The sequence below is a fragment of the Cynoglossus semilaevis genome, chromosome 9 (genome assembly GCF_000523025.1).
Source record: "Cynoglossus semilaevis isolate Cse_v1.0 chromosome 9, Cse_v1.0, whole genome shotgun sequence".
Lineage (NCBI taxonomy): Eukaryota > Metazoa > Chordata > Actinopteri > Pleuronectiformes > Cynoglossidae > Cynoglossus > Cynoglossus semilaevis.
This window is the reverse complement of record NC_024315.1, coordinates 9,904,715-9,925,888: the sequence shown is the minus strand read 5'-3', so window position 1 is coordinate 9,925,888 and position 21,174 is coordinate 9,904,715. Positions and strand designations below refer to the sequence as shown.

Below are 21,174 nucleotides of genomic sequence, written 5' to 3'. Positions count from 1 at the left end.
AATACAATAAAATAGAGTAAACAACATGAAAATATTTGAAAACACTGATGTCTTTTCTTGAATTTCTTAGTGTAGTGAATATTAATTAAAAAAATCTGTCAGACCAAAGCTGTGTAAAAATAAAAACAAGGATGACAAATGAATGTTGTATTAGGAAATTAAATGTGCCAAGAAAACACAGAAATACTACAGTATATGTTGTGTTTTGAAGCACTTCCACTAGGTGGCCTTGATAGAATAGTAATGCTCGTAGTGTTGACGACTGTAATCGTACTCTCATGGTGTTGGGAGAAATTAATTAATACTGTGAGCGTTATTGTCCTTTAGGTCAGGGCTGCGTGCTGTGTAGTAACCCCGTGTTTCAAGACGAGTCAGAAATTGTTCTGAATGGTAAATATACTACACACAGTATCGCATTAAAAACTAAGCAGTGAGGCACTCTTCAATAAATAAACAACAGAGGGAAGAGGACAGCCAATTGGAGCAGAGAGGGGAAAGCATGTATGAATTAATAACACAGTAACCAGTGGAAAATCGAGCTAAAAGCTGAGAATTCCTAAAGTATTGAGGGCAAATCCCGTTTCCAGTTCCTGTTTGAAGATACGTACACAATAACATTCACGAATATGCTGAGAAAAAAACAAAAAAAAAAACCTTAGTAGAAACGTGTGCGGCACATGTACAATTAGTCAACATTTATAGATATGTGTGTATTACCATTATTATTATATGTGTGTGTTATCTTTTAACTGTAAATGGACAATTTTTTTTTTTTTTTTTTGGATAACTATTACAGCAACAGCCCACTCCAAAAGTTTCAGTATTTTTCTTCCTTGTGCAACTTTAGGCATCAGACAGGTGTGGAAACAGTACCGAAAATAAAACCACATCCATTGTCTGCGCTAACGACAACTTCAGAAACGCAGCATCGTAAAGTTTCAGGAAGAGGTTGTTGTTTAACTGTGCAGGTTAAATTATGGGTGTGTGCCTGTATGTTTATTAATGTAGCAGATGCACAACGACAGAGTCATAAATCACACGGTAACAGTAGCACAATAAGGCCAACAAGCCTGCTGCCCTGCCCAGGTAATGGCAGCTGAAGCGGTGCCAAGGCTCTCTGGCAGAAGACCCTGAATAAGGACCCAGAGTTAGCAGCTAGGGAGAATTATGTCAGACAGGTTACGGTAAGAAACAGGTTTGGAACTACAGACTGAACAGTTTTCTGTATTTTTTGTATAAAAAGCAATGATACTGGGATAATCCAAATCTCCTTATTTTTTTTATTTTCTTTCCGACATGATTCTCAGCATTTCATCCCTTGCTTGGAATGTACGTAACATATCATTTTTTTCCTAACCATAGAGTACCACACAATTTATTCAGGGTTTAAATATTTTTTTCCTAACCATAGAGTAGCACACAATTTATTCAGGGTTTAAATATTCTGACATGAAAAGATAAATAAATCAATATTTATATTCATGTATGAATAAGTGGCCTTGAATGCCCTCCCTGCACATCTTTGGTAGAGCCTTGTGTTTTTTTCCTGTTAGCTTGTTGTCTATGTTATTTTATTAGGCATTATTGCAATTATTTCTTACATTAAAACTATAGAAGGTTCGTCATGTACTCAGGTAATTTTCAGGCATTTCTGTAAAGACCTACTTTCTAAAAAAAGTGCTCAATTAAAATGGCTACAAATTGCATTTCATGTCCCTCCTGAAATGCATTAGCTGGACAAATAGCCTTCCATGGGCTGTATCAGTGTAATGTCAGCAAAATATTGGTAATACACCACCATAGCGGTGTCAGAAGGATGGACGTTTCAAGACAAAGTGCAGATACTCGAAGAGGACTCGAACTCAGAGTCATCAACTGGGGCCGTCTCTTTTACAAATCTCATTTGATGTTCAGGAAATATTTGAAAATCAATGTTCCTCAAGGTTTAACTTAGCAGAAAGTACAGGAGATGAGAAAGTAATAGCATCAGGTCGTTACAAAGGGTTTTCAGATATTACAAAAATGGTTTCTCTAATAGTCTTAAAAATAGAGTACTGCACAGATGTATGTACATGGAGATAGTTTCAAATAATTATTGTGATTAATCCAATCAAAGGACTAGTTCATATTTTGAAAACAGAACAAATTAATCTTGAACACAATTATGTGGCATGTGATAAAAAGAATATAGCATTAATTAAATGTTTTATTAAGACGTAAATCTTTCTTCTTTTCATTTGCTTAAAAAATATCTGGATTTTTATTTAAACTAAACGTTCAGGATCACCTACATCAGAGTACTGGATAGTTACGAGTCACGGGGAAAGTAAAAGTAAAGCTCCTCTCGGTGACATTGACACTGATATTCAAAGTTTTCTGCCCCTGAGTAAAGCTCATTACACAAAGAGTAACAGCAACAGAACAATAAACAACTAAATCAATGAAGCAACAGAATCATTTTTGCCCAGGGTGTCTGAGATAATGACTTAATCAAGTTCAGATGCCACAGAAGAGAAGTGAAATAACACAAACCCAATATCACAATAGGGAAGCTGTTAAGTCAAAGCCAAGGACACCATGAACAATGATCTCACTTCATTTGTCCAACTATTAAATCATAAAATGATGCTTTTAAAGGCTACTCTACAGTAACTTCACAAAAGATATGAACCGATGCAACCACAGTCATCATGCTTGGTACAAAGGAATATTTTAGCATGCGTGCCAACATGCACACAGTCACACAGATGAAATGTTGACATTGCCTCCTCACCCAGGGGGCTCTAACATGCCTGTATTACCTCTCAGCCCCAGCTGTGCATGCCGTAACGACAGGTCCCTGAACCTGGGGTGTCTGCATTTGTGTTTAATGTTCTCTGCAGCTGAGCCCTCGACAGAATTAAGGTAGATAAAGTATCAACGTAGGCAGTGAGTTGTTGTTGTTGTTGTTTTTTTTATCTGCGTATCTATAGGAAAAAGCAACATGGCATGAAAAATGTGGTAGCTTCTTCTTCTGCTTCTAATGGAGCTAAAACGTACTGGACCGTATTACTGAGGGCAATGAGTAAAACAAAGAAATGTAAAATACAAGATAAAAAATACTGTCGGTCATACTACTGTGCACGAGAAGTGCATGTTTACATACTGACAATACCAAGACTGTTGGTCATATTACTGTGCATGTTTACATACTGACAATACCAACAATCTAGCAAGCATTGGTCATATAGTGGTTAGCATAGCTGCCTTCCAAGCAGTTGACCCGGGTTCAATTCCCGGCCAACGAAAAAATGTAGGGGCAGTGGTGGTTTAGTAGTTAAGGAAGTGGACCTGGGTCCGGAAGGTTTCAGGTTTGAGTCCACCAGTTGCCAAGTTACCACTGAGGTGCTCTGAGCATGACACCGTCCCCACACACTGCTCCCCGGGCGAGGGCACATTTGGTTGTGTGCAGTGGTGTGCTGTGTCACAATGACTAGTAGTTCACTTTCCTTTCCTTTCAAACAATTTTGCATTTATTAAATCTAATTCTGTCTTGCTGATTTTTCCATAGTCTGGTAATAATGCGAAAGAAAATTGAGGTAAACCATCGAAACGTTAGAAGATCTTAATTGTCTGCGAACTGCAGTTTCACATTAGCATCCCTGTGATTTAAATTAGGATTTTAATGAAGAAGAGCGCTCACAATCCTGCAATTTGTCAGCCATTCAACGGTGACCACAGGAGTTAACCATAGTCTCAGCAGAGACACGGTGTGTGCAGAGATGTTGCTATGATACACCATACGTAGATGCCAATTACGTTTGGTTAAAAGGTTGGCTGTGGCTAAGGACCTCATTCAGACCTGAAAAGTGAGGACATGTGAAGGTGCATTAAAAAAATAAATTAATTAAAAAAAATCGACCTAACATCAAAATTTTAGTCCTATTGCAAGTCCATTTCAGAAAGTCGATTTTCAAATTTCAAATTTTCAGAAAAAGTACCCAGAGTAACCCTACGTACACATGGGTAGAAGATGCAGAGAGCATTTAGAAAAACCACTGAAAAGATGACATCTTTGCTTTAAGAATCAGAGCACTGATAGTTAAATTGTATTAGAACAGGTCTATGGTACAATAGACCAATGACAGTCTGATCTGGGTCTAACTGTATTGAGTATGAGGCAGTAAACACACCGTGACAGGCACTGACAGAACTTGCTTTTGTATATGGAGGCCATCGGCCAAACACTGTAACACAGTGGCCAAGCGAATTTGAGCAGTTGAACTTAAAATATATAAAGATACTTCACACATAATTAACAGGGTTGACTGGACACAAAACGTTTTTTTTTTTTTTCACGTCATGTCTTAGATGCTTAACTAGAAATGAAAACATAAAGAAAAATGTAAATGATTGACTTCAACTGTAAGAGCCTACATACAATTACGTTATAGCAAAGTACACGCTATAGACAGAACCGTCAATACATTGTACAACATGTGCCTATTTTCAAGAATCACCGGACCAAAGGGGTTCAACGTCCCTCGGTGCCACAATCGTTACTTGGACACAAGTAATTGGAACGAAGGTCTGTGGAGAATAAAAGTGCATCAAGTAAACATGTCAATCCAGACCTCAGCTTGATGTGAGCCAATTCAGAAAGATTTCCTTTCCAAGTGAGAGGGCCATATGTCGATTTCAATATGGATCAAAATTTATACAAACATTTGAACTAATCATCATTATCTGGTCTGGCTCTCAAGAACTGGAACAACTTGTGTTTTATAAAAAACAAGTCAAATAAAATGGTTGTTTAATTGTATTGACTTAGGAGCACAGAAGATTAAAACAGAAATAATGTGTATGTATACTGACAAATATGATCGGATATGGCTCTAAACCTTTAAGTATTTGTCTTTTTCTAAGTATATTGGAGTAGATCAACATGGGGGATGGAACAAATACATTCAGATATTCTTTGTAAAGATTGGACTTGAGCTGCTTTGAAAAAACTCATGATACAGTGACAGAAAAAGGACATCAATATTGAAGCGGTGGTAATGAGAATCACAGAGGTAGTTTATGAATCATATATTTGTAACCTATTTAAACTACTTTGAGTGGAATAAAAATCTCTTCATTAACTATACGAGTCCTTCAATGTAGAAATACTAAGAAATTGTGACAGATGTGTGCTTTTTATCAGATAAAAAGATTTTCTTTCTTTTTTTTTTTGTAAAGCTTTTTTGACACATTCCTTGTGCTGTACCTCAGGGATCTGTATTAGGCTCCAAGCATTTTTTTAATAAATGAAAACAGTAACAGTAAATCCATTTACTGACATTAAAATGGATGGTAATTGTAAGAAGTCATGAACTACATTTCTGGGGGCGACGACTGATGCAGAGAAAATAACATAATAATTTATCACATATTACAGTTATTTATAATGAAATCTAATCTCTACAAAAAAAGTAAATAGTGAACCAGAAACCAGAAAATACTGTTCAAATTAACTATTATTAATATTATTACCAGTACTGCATTGAAGTTTACATTACATAACATGCATATTGCTGCAGCTACTACCATTCCATCAAAGGCAGGAAATTGAAATTAACATTTAGAAAAGCACACCTACATGTTTTTTTCAAACTTGTACATACAGTCCCTACAGCCAATGACAGTCAATGGTGTGAGCCACTTTCTATGTTGTAAATGTTCTTGTAAATACATTTATATTCCTATTTACTTTCATTCCTATGGTGTTATTTTTAATCCAGCACAACACTGTGTCTGTATTCCTGAGTGGAATCTGAGAAAGGCAAGATCCATCTTTTATGTGCAATTTAGGATATGTAGAATTGAATGTGAGTGTGTGCATGATTGTAAATCTGTAACATTTGGGGCATGCCTATGCATCACAGTTCCTTGCTCTCCATATGATGCCAAATAATGCAGCTCAGGCTTCAGAGTGTGGAGAGAAAAACAGAGCATATGCGTGTGATGTACAGCCTCAAAGCAGCATCTGGAGGCTCTGTCCAGTTGGACCAGACATGAATGTACAGCTAGCTTCGCAAATGAAAGTCTTTTGGGCCTTTTATCAAATGCTGTCGAAAAGATGTTCAAACCCAACTCACTCCCAAACCCTCCATACAAATACACGTGCCTCCCAGACCAGACCAGTTCAGACCAGATCATATCCTTAAAATCTCTAGTCCCAAACTTGTAGTACTCTTAAAACAACTGTTCTAACTGTGCACTGGCCATGGGCTTTATTCTGTACATTTTAATATTTAAAGAAAAAACCATTTAATTACATTTTTCAATGTTTAAAATTAATTCTAGAATGTTCAAGACCTTTGAAAATACCTTTTTTTTTAACACTGTAGCCACAGAGAGTCAGAAACAGGTCCGTGCAAACATCCATTAACCCCGTTTATTCATAATTGTCTTTAGGGTTAAGGCTTGCTTTGTGTTGTGTAAACAGTAGTGTGTATAGAGGATGGTAATTAGTTTAAGGAGGTCATTTACAGTGGCATGAGGAACTAACAAAGATTTATCTCTTTCCTAGTACGCCCTCCTTTAACCTGATTCAACACATTTGTTTTAAACATTTTCAGTTTTATGATTTGCTTCCCACACATGTAAATTTGAGAAAGGTAAAAAGGGAATTACATGATAGCATACAATGAGCACAGCAGCACACCAGTCCACACTGGCTAACGTTTCAACAGTCACGTGGGCCGGAGGACAACCCACTGAATCAGCGATAAATTGAATAAGTGCTTGATGTAAAGGCACCACATGATAGGGCTGAGAGTAAATGTGGAATCAATACAACCTACATCACCTACTTTTTTATTTGTCAACTTCTGGAAATACAGCTGTTGGTTTTTTATATTCAGTGGTCCAGCCTTACATGATCTGTTCCAGGAGAGAACACAGATTATTTATCGCTGTGTTGATGGGCGACGTGAATACATAGTGAATGGTCTACTGTAGTTGAAGCTGCCACAGCTTTACCTATGTGACGTGATGTTCCGATACAAGACCTTGGGATAGCTCACTCTAAAGTGACAATATTTCTTCTTGAGGTCAAATCTCTCCTGCAAATATTTATCCAGTTGCTCAAAGACTGACCTTGTCTGCCACAACTGGCAAAGAAGAGACCCCCACCACATGTGATTTATTTGTGTGGCAGACTTTGGGGTACAGTGAAGATGCACTGGATGGATATTGTACATTAAAAATAAGAAATGTCTTCTATTATAATATTAAAAAAAAAAAGATTTTAAATGAAGATGGGCCATCCCACATCTGACTTGTCTGCAAGGAATTTTGCTTTTTTAAAATAATTCTGTTCAGATTTTATGAGCTCGGGCCTTTGAGTTGACATTGTGTTGAATTTAATACAATAAACTGTATATGATCTTGGTTTTCTCAGAAAACAGTTAGAGCTAAGCTGTTTGGCTATTAAATATATTTATATAGTAAAGTCTTTAGCGATAATTGCAGCGCCCGTTTCCATCTCTTACTTTTCCACCTAATTTCCCCTTGGCTCTTAGCGATGATGGACAGGGGCTAAATACAAACCCTTATGATGATCTCTGCGTAAGCCACGGCCTTCTGTTGTCATCTGTTGTTTTATCACATGTCTGCTCAAGGCATTCTTTTACACTTGCCTACGGCAGAACAGAGACAAACATCTCCAGCGCTCGAGAATACCAGTGTACCAGTTAAGAAAACATACAGATTGCAAAGAGACATTATGTTGTTAAAATAGCACAGAGAGCCTCTCTGCCATTGATCCTTCAGGGTTTTGTTTGTCTTGTCTAGGGAATGGAAGTTTCCTTTTTTCAAGTTGTGGGAAAACTGAACAAACACGTAAATCCAAACCTTAGATAGGACCAGTTTTATAGATTCAAGTTCAACTTTGGTTAAAAATGTTGATATGCTATAAAGGTATACATTTCAAACTGGCAAATCTAAAGGCGATGCCTGGGGCACTCAGCAGTACTTTGCACTATTGAAATTCAATTCATTATTTCTATCTGTGTTTACAATCAAAAACACTTTTTTCTGAGGACCCATATATGTCACAAACGTTCGCAACCCAAGTCAATAGACATTATTCGTAAACATGATGACCAAAAACAAATCTCTTGCGACCCACCTGAGGGTCACGACCCAGTCTTTGGGAAACAGTCTATAATATCTACAGTATCATCATAGGTGCTGGTTTTTAATCTTAATGTTGCTCCAACAACCATGTACAAAATAAAATACAATTTTGGGACGACCATAATTAATTACAAAGTCATTAGAGTCACGTAATTATACTAGTGTTATAAGGTGTTAATTATTACTGGTACAATGATGTCATTCAAGCTCAATGGAGACCTCCATGTGCCAGCAGACAGCTTCCAACCTCGCACTCCTGAATAAGGTTAAATGATTACATCGTTTTTAAAGTCAAGACCCTAGCAATTTATGTGGAAAAAGTACAATGACAATTAAATGCTATTGTATTCTGTATTCTCTCCTCAACCTGAAATTTAAAATTATTAGGTTGGTGCTTACTAGGGATTCAAAATGTAGTTTACAGTATATTTAACCAGACTTTATTTGAGTACAATGAGTATCTTGGTAAAATAGCAAATTAACTTTTTTTTTTTTAATGGGTAATCAATATCCACGGTATTTTTGTTAAGAAAAAGAAATTATGTTTTCAATAAAATAATTAAAAGCCCATTAAGTATTTCTTACAAAATAAATCGTTTGGAAATTTTTTTAATCATATTTTTAAGGGACGTCTGCTTTGACAAAACAGAATGTTGATATTGATGTTTGAATATGATACACTTTGTTTATTTCTCATCCTAACTTCTCATTAAGGAATTCTAGAAGATTTCCTAGAGATTTTTCAATTCTTTTGCAACACAACTTGTTACCAAATTACTTTTTGTGGCAGCAAAACAAGCTAATAGCAGGTAACCTGCTCTAACTCATCGTGTTCTTTACCATGTCATTACATATTGCATATTGTGGACAGTTGGAATTCCAAGAGCAGTGAAAAGGTTTCCTGGTTTTAAAGAGAATTCTCCATTAAGACCTCAGAAGCCTACTCCTTATTTTACAAACCAAAAATTCAGATAAGCAGGATATTTATAATGATTACATTTTGTTATTGTGGACATCAAAATCATCTTTCTACATTGTTTTCTTTAATGACAACTTCAACAATGTTAAATCTGTCTCACTCAAAGAAAAAAAAACACAGACCAGATAGATACTGTGAGCTCGAACTGTAACTTCTATAGATTGGAGAGTATCGATGCAGTGACCCCTCCCAAACTCAATCTGCTGAAGTCCCTCCATGCCTTATTGCCATCAAGACAAGTGAACCAGTGGCTAATTACTGTACAGCAACAAACAAACCAATACTTCTCTACCGCTGAGTCATGTCCCATTACTTCAGCTCACTCCTCCTATTCATATTTCTTGTGACAGGTGCATCTGTCCATGGAGAATTAGAGAGTCTTGTAATCGGGAAGGCAAGCATGTTGTGATTAAGAGGTGTACCTCTGGGCTAGCACGTGGCTCAACCAAGGTGAAAATGACGACGGGAGGAGAGTTTTATTGAACATAGCGGGTCTGATGTCAATAATTCCAGCACTTGGCATTTTGTTCGATTCGTTTATTAATGCTTAGGGTTTGTGCGTGTCCGTTAATGACCGTTCATCTGTGCGACCTTCCCCGGATGTACCCGTGTATGGGACGGCAGGGATATTTTCCTTCCTCTCTGCCAGTTCCTCACAGGTAACCTCAGACTGTGTTCAACACCCACACCTTCAAACGCGGAATCAATGAGAGTCAAGGAGAGAGAAAAATCAAAGCCAAAGAGGGAGGTTGGAGGGATAAAGTATCAGACTGACGGTGTATGCCTGAGTGTGTGTGTGCTAAGGCAGGAGAGAGAGGAGGAGGAGGAGGAAGAAGAATGAGAGAAATAAGAGGGGACCTGAAATTAGACAGCAGAGAAAGGAGAGCACAGATTGATATAGCAATTACGCAGAAAGCTATCCCTCAGTTAGGAATACATCTACATATATTAGAGTCTGGTTGCTCCCTGGCCACTTTTTTTTGAGGTTGTTTCTGCACTGTCTCATATACAAATCAAGCGTGCCGAAAGGTCACCATTGGGCATTCGCTGCACATAAAGTGAAGACACTATTGGTTCCACATGTTGCACAAAGAAAGGTAAAGGACAATGTGAGCCAGTCCGCTGAATAAACACTGAACCCTGCTTTTATAGACAAGAACGTTGATTAAAAGAGTGACGAAAACACAGGGAGACAGAAAGATTTTTTTGTTTCCTTTTGTAACTGCTGTTTATATTACCGTATAATACCAACAAAAGCAGCAACAGAAAAGGATGCTCTGTGTGTTTTTCTGTGTCAGTTCACTACAGAGATGGACTCAAAGGTGCATACGGTTAGATGTTTAAGTCTTTCAGAGATTTTTGTTTTTCTTTCTAGCATGTAAGCTCAGCTATAGTTAGGCCATAATTTATGCAAATCATACAGTCGCATTCTTTTACAATGTAAATAAATCGCTTGTAATTTATGGAAAATCCCTATGCATGGAATTCCGATGCCAAATGGGATCAGAGTACGTATTTACCATGCAAATATCCCAACTGGAGATGTCAAACAATGAAAATAAAGACACAAAAGCAAGGGGGGGGGGGGGGGGGGGGGGGGGGGGGGAAGGTGAAAGGGGACGACAGCGACGCCGTGTAAATAACCTCCAGTAAAGAAGAAAGAGCCGACAGAAGAGCATGGAAATACAAACCACGGTAAAAGGATCCAGTGCGACTTGGATCACTGCCGCAGTCACAGAGCTGTGCCTCGCCACTGTGTGCATGTCTGCATTGTGTGTGAATAAATTGTGATGTCAAAGTGTGTGTATGTGTGTAGCCGGTGGCTGCTCAGAGGACTGTGGGGGGCGGGGGGTGGAGGAGGGAAGGAGATACATGACAGTTGTGTGATACCACAGGACTGTGAAGTAAGAGAGGGTGAACACAGGGTTGTCTCACTGTCAACAAACCCTGTGGTCATTTGAAGGACAGGAAAAAAACAATAGCGTCCAACAGATGTGATGTGGTCTGAGTGGTCAGCCTTCATCACAACTTCAACTCTGGATTTCATTTGACAATGCTCAGTTCAGGATGAACAGCTAGAACACGACATCTGAACATCAGATGAAATCCTTCAATTTATTACCAGGAGAAAATAAAACCCTACAGAGTGATGTAGGCCTTCGCTCTGAGCAACGAATGAGCCAGAATGAAAAGCTCTGTTTCTAAGGAGTTGCTGGGAAAAAGGGATAAAAATGGATATAACCGAGAGGTGGGTGATGACGGAGGCGAACGGTGGACCAGTGATGAAACTTATTAAACACTGCCATCTACCGGTTATTATAGGAACAAACGCTTTGAAGTCTAAAGCTAACAGTATCAACCGTCAATGTCATGATGTCTGGGTTAAGATGTTAAGGCGGTTATTTAAATCAGAACACAGTTAAAGAATGCTATGCTCAGGTGCAGAGTGTGGCAGAAAAGCTGAGGTAAATATTCCAATAAAAACAAAATGAAGTTACAACGTAGCATTTCTCCCCACTGAAGTCTAAAAATATCAGAAGCAGAAGTTCGAACGTAATACTTTCCATCCTTGACATGCAGAGTTTTCTGAGCTGAGCCATAAAACCAGAGTGGAAATGTACTTTTCTTTGTATGAATGCTGTTTCAGTCTAAAGCACTTCAATGGTTCTCACGAAGTACTGCTTTTATGTGTTTATGGAACAGTCAAAAATGTTAAAAGGCAATTAACAGGTGCTGAGCACGTCTTCCTGTACCAAAATAAACACACTAAAAGCAGGAAGAGGAGTGGAAAAATGATGTTCTTTTTTTTCTTGTTCCATTATGACTGCATTTCCTCTTTTTTATAAGTATTTGTAACTCACTGACAGCTTTTTGATGTTTCTGAAAATGTAGGAGAAAAAAAGATATTCATAAAACCGGATGTATTCTCTGTACTTTTGCCCTGACCTTATAAAACGCCCATATTATGTTGGAGGCTGATATCTATTCATCCCTCCTCTGAGTTCACACACTCAAACACAATCGTGATCTGACTCCTTCCCTGACACCCTGGACTGTGTCTGCATCAATTCATACCCATATTTCATGACAGTGTCTGCAGAGGCGCCCGTAGCCAAACAGGAGCCCTTAGCAAGATTTACCAGAGCCCCCCCCATCCACCCCAATCACGCCCCACCTCTTGTAAAAAGAAATCCATCATAGAAGAGTTAATATTGTGTTAATATCAGAGAAAAATGAATGGAAAAACTATCCTCAAAAACTTGCACATAAAGAAAAGCAAAAAATGCAAACATTAGTAAAACAAAATACTAGATCTACTGTTAATGCCCTAATAATAATTATTAACATCATTATCATGATTATTTTTATTGTCATGATGCACGGTCAAAGGGAAACATGCTCATCGATTAAACATTTCATTGTATTTTTCCTCTGGCAACAAATGTATCAGCCGCACACATTTCCATCCTATGAACTCCCTCAGTTAATGGCTATGGTTAGATTACCCAGTATAGATTACCCAGATGGTAAGCCAAACCACTACAGCAGCGAGCTGCATCCATCATGCAACTTGCTCATATTGTTCCAAATGGGGCCTCCTTGGCTAATGTGGGGCCCTACGCAGAGAGCCTGTTTTGTGCCCTGCTGGTCTGCCTACAAGTATTGCAGTAACTGTCAATTCAAGAATAGCATGGCAACTGCTGTAAATAATCTTCTACTTTTTTAAACTTAATAACAAAGCAAACTATTTCTCCAGGACTTTAAGTATCTTAGGTGAATTTGACAATTTCCTTTGATTCCAAACATTTTAACCAAACATGAATAGTGGTTTTGTCCCCTCTTCTGACTACTTTATAGCCACATTCCTCCTAAAAATTTTCCAATGATACTCACTGCCCTTTCCCTTAAATAGGCTTTGCACCCTAGTGTCCTACGCTGACTCATTCCAACATAATTCCGAATGCTGGTACAAAAAAGTAAAGATGGGGTCACCTCTTTTTATTCATGAGATGCCCTTTCAGGCTGGCTATAAACCTGCACCTGTGCCCAGCATTTAAAAAGTCTTGTCTAGACTTAGGTGTCATTGACTATTATTGTATAGGAGAAATTGACTTATCTGGCACATTGTACTTTCTTTTCTTTTTTTATTGGCATAAGAGCTACAGTCACGCTGCAAACAAAGAGGCCTGAGCATGTGTTTAACCTGATTAAAGATGGAGCAAAGCTCCCATAAGCAAAGACACCATATGGTTGTTTCTTCCCTCGGCCGTGGTGTTGTTTTGAATGAATGTCATTCTTGGCATCAAAGAAATGAGCGCTGATATACATTAATTCATTTACGCTCGCCAGAAACGTCTTTTTGCCACACGATCACGAATTTTCATTTCAACACACGGAGGTTCATTATTTCTGCCTGGTCATACTGTACATGTGCATTTATGTAGGTAATTATCTTATGTCTGGGTGAGACAGGAAATTGTGACTGTGCATAGCAGGAGAAAAATGTATACCTCAACTCTACAAGTGCAGCACTTCAGCTAATTAGTGACCTGGTTACATAAAGCACTAAAGCAGAGTTGTCAAACCCGCAGCCTGCGGGCCATTTCTGGCTCGTGGACCGCCCAACTCCTGCCTGCAACTACATGTCAATGACGATTTACTTTTGCTGTTGATGAACCTTTTCAATTTTATTTTCCACTATTTTTGCCACACTTCCTCTTCTAAAAAAAGGTTCTTTTTGAACTTCGACAGCTGATGAGGCCCTTGAGTGAAATGACAGTGATAGCAGTGGCAGTGGAGTTTGTGACCCCTGCTCTAGTGCCAAAGACAATTTTGCAATCCAATTTTGGACTTCTCCAGGAACCGCAGCCTTATTAAGATGAAGAGGTTTGTGTGTCCCTGTTCACCGTATGTTGTATGGAGTCCTGTGCTCCTGGTTGGGTCATTTAAGGCAAATTGGAAATTCTCAGGTAAAGGATCAGCTGGAGAATAGTTCAGAAGACCCTGAAGAAAACACACAGATGAATATGACTTTGCCTGGGGGTAGCCTGAAGCCCACATTGTACCCAGACCTGGATGGAGAGCAAGTCAATGAGCACTTGATGACAGGCTACTCGAGTGGCAGAGGTACTGTAGCAGGCCTGGGCAACAGAGGTTGACTATGAGGACGCAAGATGTCACCTGTTTAGGGCAGCCTATCTGGGGAAGTGTTAGGGTTGGAGATACAAGTGTGGAGTGTGAAGTCTTTCTTTAACAACACTGGAAGGCCTGGAAAATTCCCAGTCAGAGCAAGTGAAGGAGGATGAATGGATGGATGGATGGACAGACGGACAACTATTGCCATCCACTGTCTACAGAAGCCGAGATGTGGTATCACACTACATGAATCACTACTTTTTGTAACAATTCTGAAACAGTTCAACAGAACTGAAGTGAAAGTTTAAGGTTCTTTTACCTCGTACACAGTGACCTTTGCAATTTCTCAAAGCAAAAGTTGAGATGTGCTTTATGTCCAATCAAATATCTGAACATTTGAAAAACCTAATTATTGAAATTTACACCAATTCGTCAAAACCAAACCTTCATTAATAATAATAAAAATGTTACTGTTGCATATCTCCTCATAAAATATACACATTCAAAAATTCTGAAATGGCCGTGCTCCAAAGCAGAGCATATCAGGTCACTGTGGAGTCTCTGTGGACAGTAAAATATTTTAAAATGCAACAGAGGAGGTACAGCAAGCTCGGGGCAAAGCAGAGGGCAAAGTCATTCCAGTCCACCTGTAATATTTATATAGTTTAGCTCTGGTTTCTTTTCTTCAATGCAGCAGCGGCTAATGGTGACAGGTTGGTGTAATCAACTATAGGTGGAACAGGTTAATTTACAATTTCAAAATATTTTGTAAATGTTTGAATAACATTTATTTTATTTAAAAACACTAAAAAAAAACAGAACTTGAATTTGCCAAATATGATGTAAAAAACCTGAGCCAAAAAAGCTTACTGCATCAACAGGCCACCTTATAAAACTGCCGTCCATAACACATTTGACATTTATATGACATCAGTGGATGATTTGCTTTTAATAAATAAATTTTCATCCATATGGTCATTTGTAAAATGATCTTCAGCAGAGTCATACGTGCAGGCAAAATATTGAGTTGATTCAACAGAGATAGAAGCCTGTTTTCAAAACCTGAGTCAACTCGTTATATTAATTGAATCCAACTCGGTATAATATAGATAGTGAAAAAAGAAGGTTTAATTTTACTCTATAATCTGGAAATATGAATCAATACCCTTTACTTAAGTTGCCATTTACCAAACTGAAAAGTTGTTACAGAAAATGTGTAAAGTAAAGAATAACAAAAATATACAATGAAAAGTTGTTACAGAAAATGTGTAACGTAAAGTAAAGAATAACAAAAATATACAAACATACGCTTACAATCTCAAATTTAACCAAGGTTTTGACCAAGAAGTCGCTGTTCACAAACTACCACTAGATGTCAGCAGAGCACCAGGCAGGGGGAAAACACCGGAGACAACGTCTCATCGATTTCTCTAGGCATAAGCGGGTAAAGAAAGTGCAGACAAAGCGGACCAGTTAAATACCCAACAACCGTACTCAAACACACCAAGAGAGGGGATTCTAAAGGACAAGACAATAATGTTTGTGCACTTACATCAAATTCATTGAGGGCAGCAGCCAGTTCCCCAATCCCAGCGTGGCCGTGTTTCTCATCAGTGGGTGAGGTGGCCTGAGCAGCACTGGAAATGCCCCCTATGGCTTCCTGCACCTGCTTGAACACGTAGTCTCGGTTGGCACGTGTGGCCGCCACATCTGGATGACGCAGAAAAGCCTGCGAGGCCGTGTACAGCATGGTGGCATTTTTCTTCAGAGCCCCACGTGCTGCTGCCATCTCATCTCTACACTGGGGATCTTTAAGTTCCTGTGAGGATACCACAGTGTCTTAAGTCATGACAAAGTAAAGCCCATGTAAATGTTTCATGAAAATACATATTGTGACTATTACATGTGCAGGATATTAAAAAAAAACAGGGTGCTGCATCGCAAAAATAATTTTAATATAAATCATAATTTTGAGATAAGATATATTTATGCAATGAACCTTTAATGACAGATGTGAAAATTATGAAATAAAAAGGAATGCCTGTGTTAATAGATAATAATACTACTGTGCCTACAGTTCAACTGTCACTTCCTTATTTTGCAATGATTTCTTTTTCAAAGGTGATTACTTACCAAAAGAAAATGCATCCCTGAGAAAAATCAGATTATGACAAATTTGAAGACATTTATTATTATATTAAGAAAATGTATTTTACACAACCAAACATGTACCAATAAGGTATAAAAGGTGTGGGTTAAGGTAAACATGAGAAGTGTTTGGTTTCTAGTTTATCTTGGTACGGTTTAGAAAATATAAACAGAAAATGAGGGGAGAAAAATACCATGTGACATTTCCATTTCTGGGCATATGCTCCTTGAGGAGCAATCAAAGGAACTCTGACTATATTCTTAAAAGATGCACCTCTATAACCTTTGTGTTCATCCTGAAATGTTATTTCACATTTTATTCCGGGGATATCATCACCCACAGTGTTTTATCTAAGCGTTACACACACACACAAAAGAAACCCCTACAGTACCTGCTGTCTCCGAGCTGCCACATAGTTGAGCTTCACCATCTCCTTTCCAAACTCCTTGAAGCGGTTGGCCAGGTCCTGTTCATTAGTGGCATTCTTCACACCCTCCAGGGCTTCCTCTACCTGTCACACACACGGAGTCGCGAAGACAGTTGGGTGGAGACGTTCACAAAAAATGATATAGTATATTCATAAATACAGAACATATATACAGTTCCAGCAACATACATTAGAAGAAATGTTTCTTCTAATATTTAGGAATTTAAATTTACTAATTGTTATGTATATAACTGTTAAATATATACTGTATATATATATAAAGAGTAAATCCTTAATCTATCTATCTATACTTTATACTTGTTGAACAATTATTTAATGTATTAATCATAATTATTGCAATTAATCATGATTAATAATAAATCACTGGACTGTCTAACCACTTACCTGCGTTGCACAACATGTGATATAACAGCTACTGTGAACAACACATTTACAATCAATTTCCAACGTACAGCTCCAACTTTGTGCGTTAAGCACTTACAATTTTAAGGTGGGACAGCAGACGCATGACGTCGGCCATGTCAGCCAGGATGAGCAAGCGGGTAACGGCAGAGAGCAAGGCGCGGGCCGCCCTCACCATCGTGCCACGTTTCACGGAGGAACACGGGTCATCGGCGAACTCTGATGAGGCAATGCGCATGGTCTCCCCTGAGTGATGGAGAGTAAAAACAAGAAAAGGTGGAGAGGAGAGAAGGGATGGGTTTCACTTCAATAAAGAAAAGGTGGAGAGAAGGGATGGGTTTCACTTCAATCTCTGGCTCTCTCTTAAATAGTACTTCATCAACTCTACTTTAAATTTGTGTCTCTACCGTATAGATCTTCATACACAATGATTTGTAAACTTCACATATAAGGTTTGTGTATTTAAATACGGCCTAAATGTTACGGATTAATTATGAACTACGGATTCATTCATTATTTAATTATAGCTGAATATGGATAAAATTGTTAGACTGTGAGTAATGAGAAGAAGCTGCTCAGAACTGAATACCTCTAGTCGAGTCAAATCTGCTCCATTTTATATGTACAGCCCAAACTCATTAAACACATTTACCTCAGGCGATTTTACGTTTTTTAATTTTGAATTAAAATATACTGTATATCTTGCTATAAACCCATGTATCAGAGATAATCTATATTAACAATACAAAGTGCAGCAGAATATGTTTAACAAATATTATTGAAAACCATATTAGATCACACACTGAGCAAGCAGTATGGCAACAGTGGGGAGCAAAAACTCTCTTTTAACATGAAGAAATCTCCAGCAGATCCAGATTCTGTGTTCCACCGTCTGACTCGGCAAACAGAGAGGGTGGGAATTAGGGGAGTCAGCAGACAACCATCTAAATACAGTCAATCAAGCTGTTTAAGTGCGAACATTACCCATTAGCCAATTCAATAAAAGTATGATTAAGATTACTAATAACACAAATTACAGATTAAAAGCGACTTCTTCGACACAGCCGATGACCGAGCTCACCTTGTTTGCGAACATCCTCCACAGCAGCAATAAGTTCTTCCTTGAGGTCCTGACTGTCTTTGGCAATCTGCTCACCCTTCTCCAGAAAGTTCTGGGTGGCCTGCTCCACAGATACAGCCAACACGTGGGCCTTCTTTGAACGTCCCTTTTTCTTACTGGACGGCCCTTTGTTGCTTGTGTTCACCAGGGTGGTCACCTGTGAAGCAGAAGATGTTACACCTCATTTAGGACCCTGCATTCATCCATCATGAACATCAGTCAAATGTATTTATGACAGGTTTGAAGTCATGTAGTCAAGACATAAAAACTTTCTAGATAGAGAGATGAGAGAGATAGAAATAGAGAGATCTCACTTTTTGAATAATATCTGATAACTAAATATTATAGTAGGCTAGTTTTGGAGTGGATTCAATGAAAAGTAGTCTTGTTATTCTGCAGAGAGAGTCTGTTGAGTCAGTGTCCTTGTCTTTTGATGGCCGTTGATGCTAAGGGTTAAATGTGAGAGCATATTAAACCTAAAATGTACTAAAAGCAAAGTTATGTCCTGTCCATCTGCATCACACGAACACTCCTCATCTGACACTTCAATCATGTACATCCTCCCAACGCACACTCAGAAACAAAGGGCCTGTGAGACCAAGTTAAACTGAGGCAACATGGCCTGTCAATTTGTAAAGTAGTATCTCTGTGTGAAAGTATTCCTGGTTGCTTACATACACCTTTTGAGTCCAAAATATTCATTTGATATAAACATTAGAATAAACACATGGAATTGATGCTCCTCTATTTGACCAAAAGAAATCAAAGTAGATCGACCAATTATGAGCCTATTCAAAAATCAAATGTAATCATTAAAATTTTCAATGAATGATGAATACATTTTCATTTCAAATCAGTTTGTCAAGTCATTGTCATGTGACCAGTACCGTAGTAGTTTACAAGTGAACCACCTTCAGAGGTGTGTAACCAGTACCGTAGTAGTTTTAATGACACCAGGGGGAGTACAAGTGAACCACCTTCAGAGGTGTGTGATCTAACGTACACAGATGAGTCACGTCATCCTAACCTTCCATGTGTCTTCTTTATGTGGCAGGTCAGGAAATTGTTCAACAAAATCTTCATCATCTTATCACCAGATCTACTTGGTGTTCAAAACATTGTTGAAGAATTTTGATCAGAGTAATTTTGTACTCACGACTTATCAAACCGTCTGCCACCAAAATAAATTTGCTCCGAGATAAAAAAAAAGAAAAGAAAAAAAATCAGCGTGAATTTTTGATTTATTCTTCACTGTATCAAACTTAATAGGATCCTTGGATTCTTGAGTCAGATAATGAAAGCATGCTGAGCCACAGTACGTGTCTGGATGATTCATTTTCTCTCATATGCCTTTTAATAAACCATTAAATTTGTTGAAGAACTGGGGTTTCAACTAAAGCATGTGTTTTAGTTTTTACCTCAGATTGTTTACATTGGTTCTGCAACAGTGACTCACAGAAGCTCAAGGCATCTTTAGCCTGACCTACAATAACTGCACCACACACTTGAGGATGATGTTTTTTATTTACATAAATAGATTTTTTTTGTCCCCCATGATGTCAAAGGTAAATGTCTTCATTTTCCAGAAAGAATAGATTCTGTAAATTTGCAAAAAACATAAGTTACGGTATTAGCCTTTTTTATTGTCATGTCATTGTACTTGGCCCATAAAAGGAGCATGAGTGGTAAAAGTGCTTTGTCATCACATTAGTTTTGTTCTGAATTAACAGGTACTCAATACTGCAAACATTTTACACAAATCTAGAAAAAAAAATCAACAATAATATAGGCTTAGAAATATATTTGGTTAGTAGCACCTTATTTTTAGCAGCCAAATCACGTGCAACTCAGTTTAATTTCCGCCTCTTCGCAGTTTGCTGCCATGCGGCCACCAGTGAGATTAAACGCCCTAAAACCTGGAGTCCGCAGGGCATTACAACAACCCACTGATGCATGTTTGTGTTTGGGAAGCAGCCATTTCAACCTCACTGACAACCAGAGTATTCTGTCAAATTGTGAGTACACAATCTCCACGTTTAACTGAAATTAGTGTTTTGGTCACCTCTTTTCCCTGTTTGCCTTGTGTCCAGACATTGTTGTATCACAGCGCTCCCTTGTGTCCTTTCAACCTTCAGGCACAGATATTAAAGGCTAACTGGTGATAAAAAAGGGATTGCTTTGCAGCAGCACTACAGATAACCTTTGCCTCAGGCATACAGAGTGGTTGGGCATTGCCATCCCATTTTATTGCAGATCAATAGTATTAAATGCAGCATGGCCTTCAGAGCGCTGGACGGTGGACTCTGCTCCAGAGTAAATCCCTGTGGCTATTCAATTTTCCGCCTTCTACCTCAGAGACTTATCCAACCGATAAGTTGTACGAATTGACAGCAGAATTTAAAATAAATGCATATGTGTTGACACGTGTAGTAAAACTAACCCACTCACAAATGCATACTTTCAATATTTACTGCATGTTAACCTTTAACCAATGTTGTACAAAGGATGTTACTATTTTTTAATGACCAGGCCTGGGCGTAAAGAAGAGAATGTCTGCTATGGGGGCAATCAAGACGGCTGCAATTTCAGCTTCATTCCTTGGCTCACTGTAAAGTACTTCCAAGCTAACAACATATTAGCTCTAGCCTGTGGTTGTGTGCTCCGACACAGAGAGAAAAGAGGTTTGAAAAACATTTCAGACCCCTGATATGTAGACAGTATTATTACCAAACTAAATTTGCCAACTAAATTTCAAAACTTACTCTTGTTTCTTTTGT

At 38.3% G+C, this 21,174-nt stretch overlaps 1 protein-coding gene across 3 annotated transcripts in view; it reads right to left on the bottom strand.

Moving 5' to 3' along the window:
* Window positions 1-21,174, bottom strand: part of ctnna2 (catenin (cadherin-associated protein), alpha 2) — a 188,176-nt gene that overhangs the window by 149,557 nt on the left and 17,445 nt on the right. For all 3 annotated transcript variants that reach the window (XM_025058226.1, XM_017035265.2, XM_017035266.2), the window contains exons 3-6: window positions 18,359-18,554; window positions 17,357-17,523; window positions 16,819-16,938; window positions 15,831-16,097 (exon numbers count right to left, since the gene is read on the bottom strand). In XM_025058226.1, the coding sequence (XP_024913994.1) occupies window positions 15,831-16,097; window positions 16,819-16,938; window positions 17,357-17,523; window positions 18,359-18,554 (750 nt within the window). The remainder of the gene's footprint in view (window positions 1-15,830; window positions 16,098-16,818; window positions 16,939-17,356; window positions 17,524-18,358; window positions 18,555-21,174) is intronic.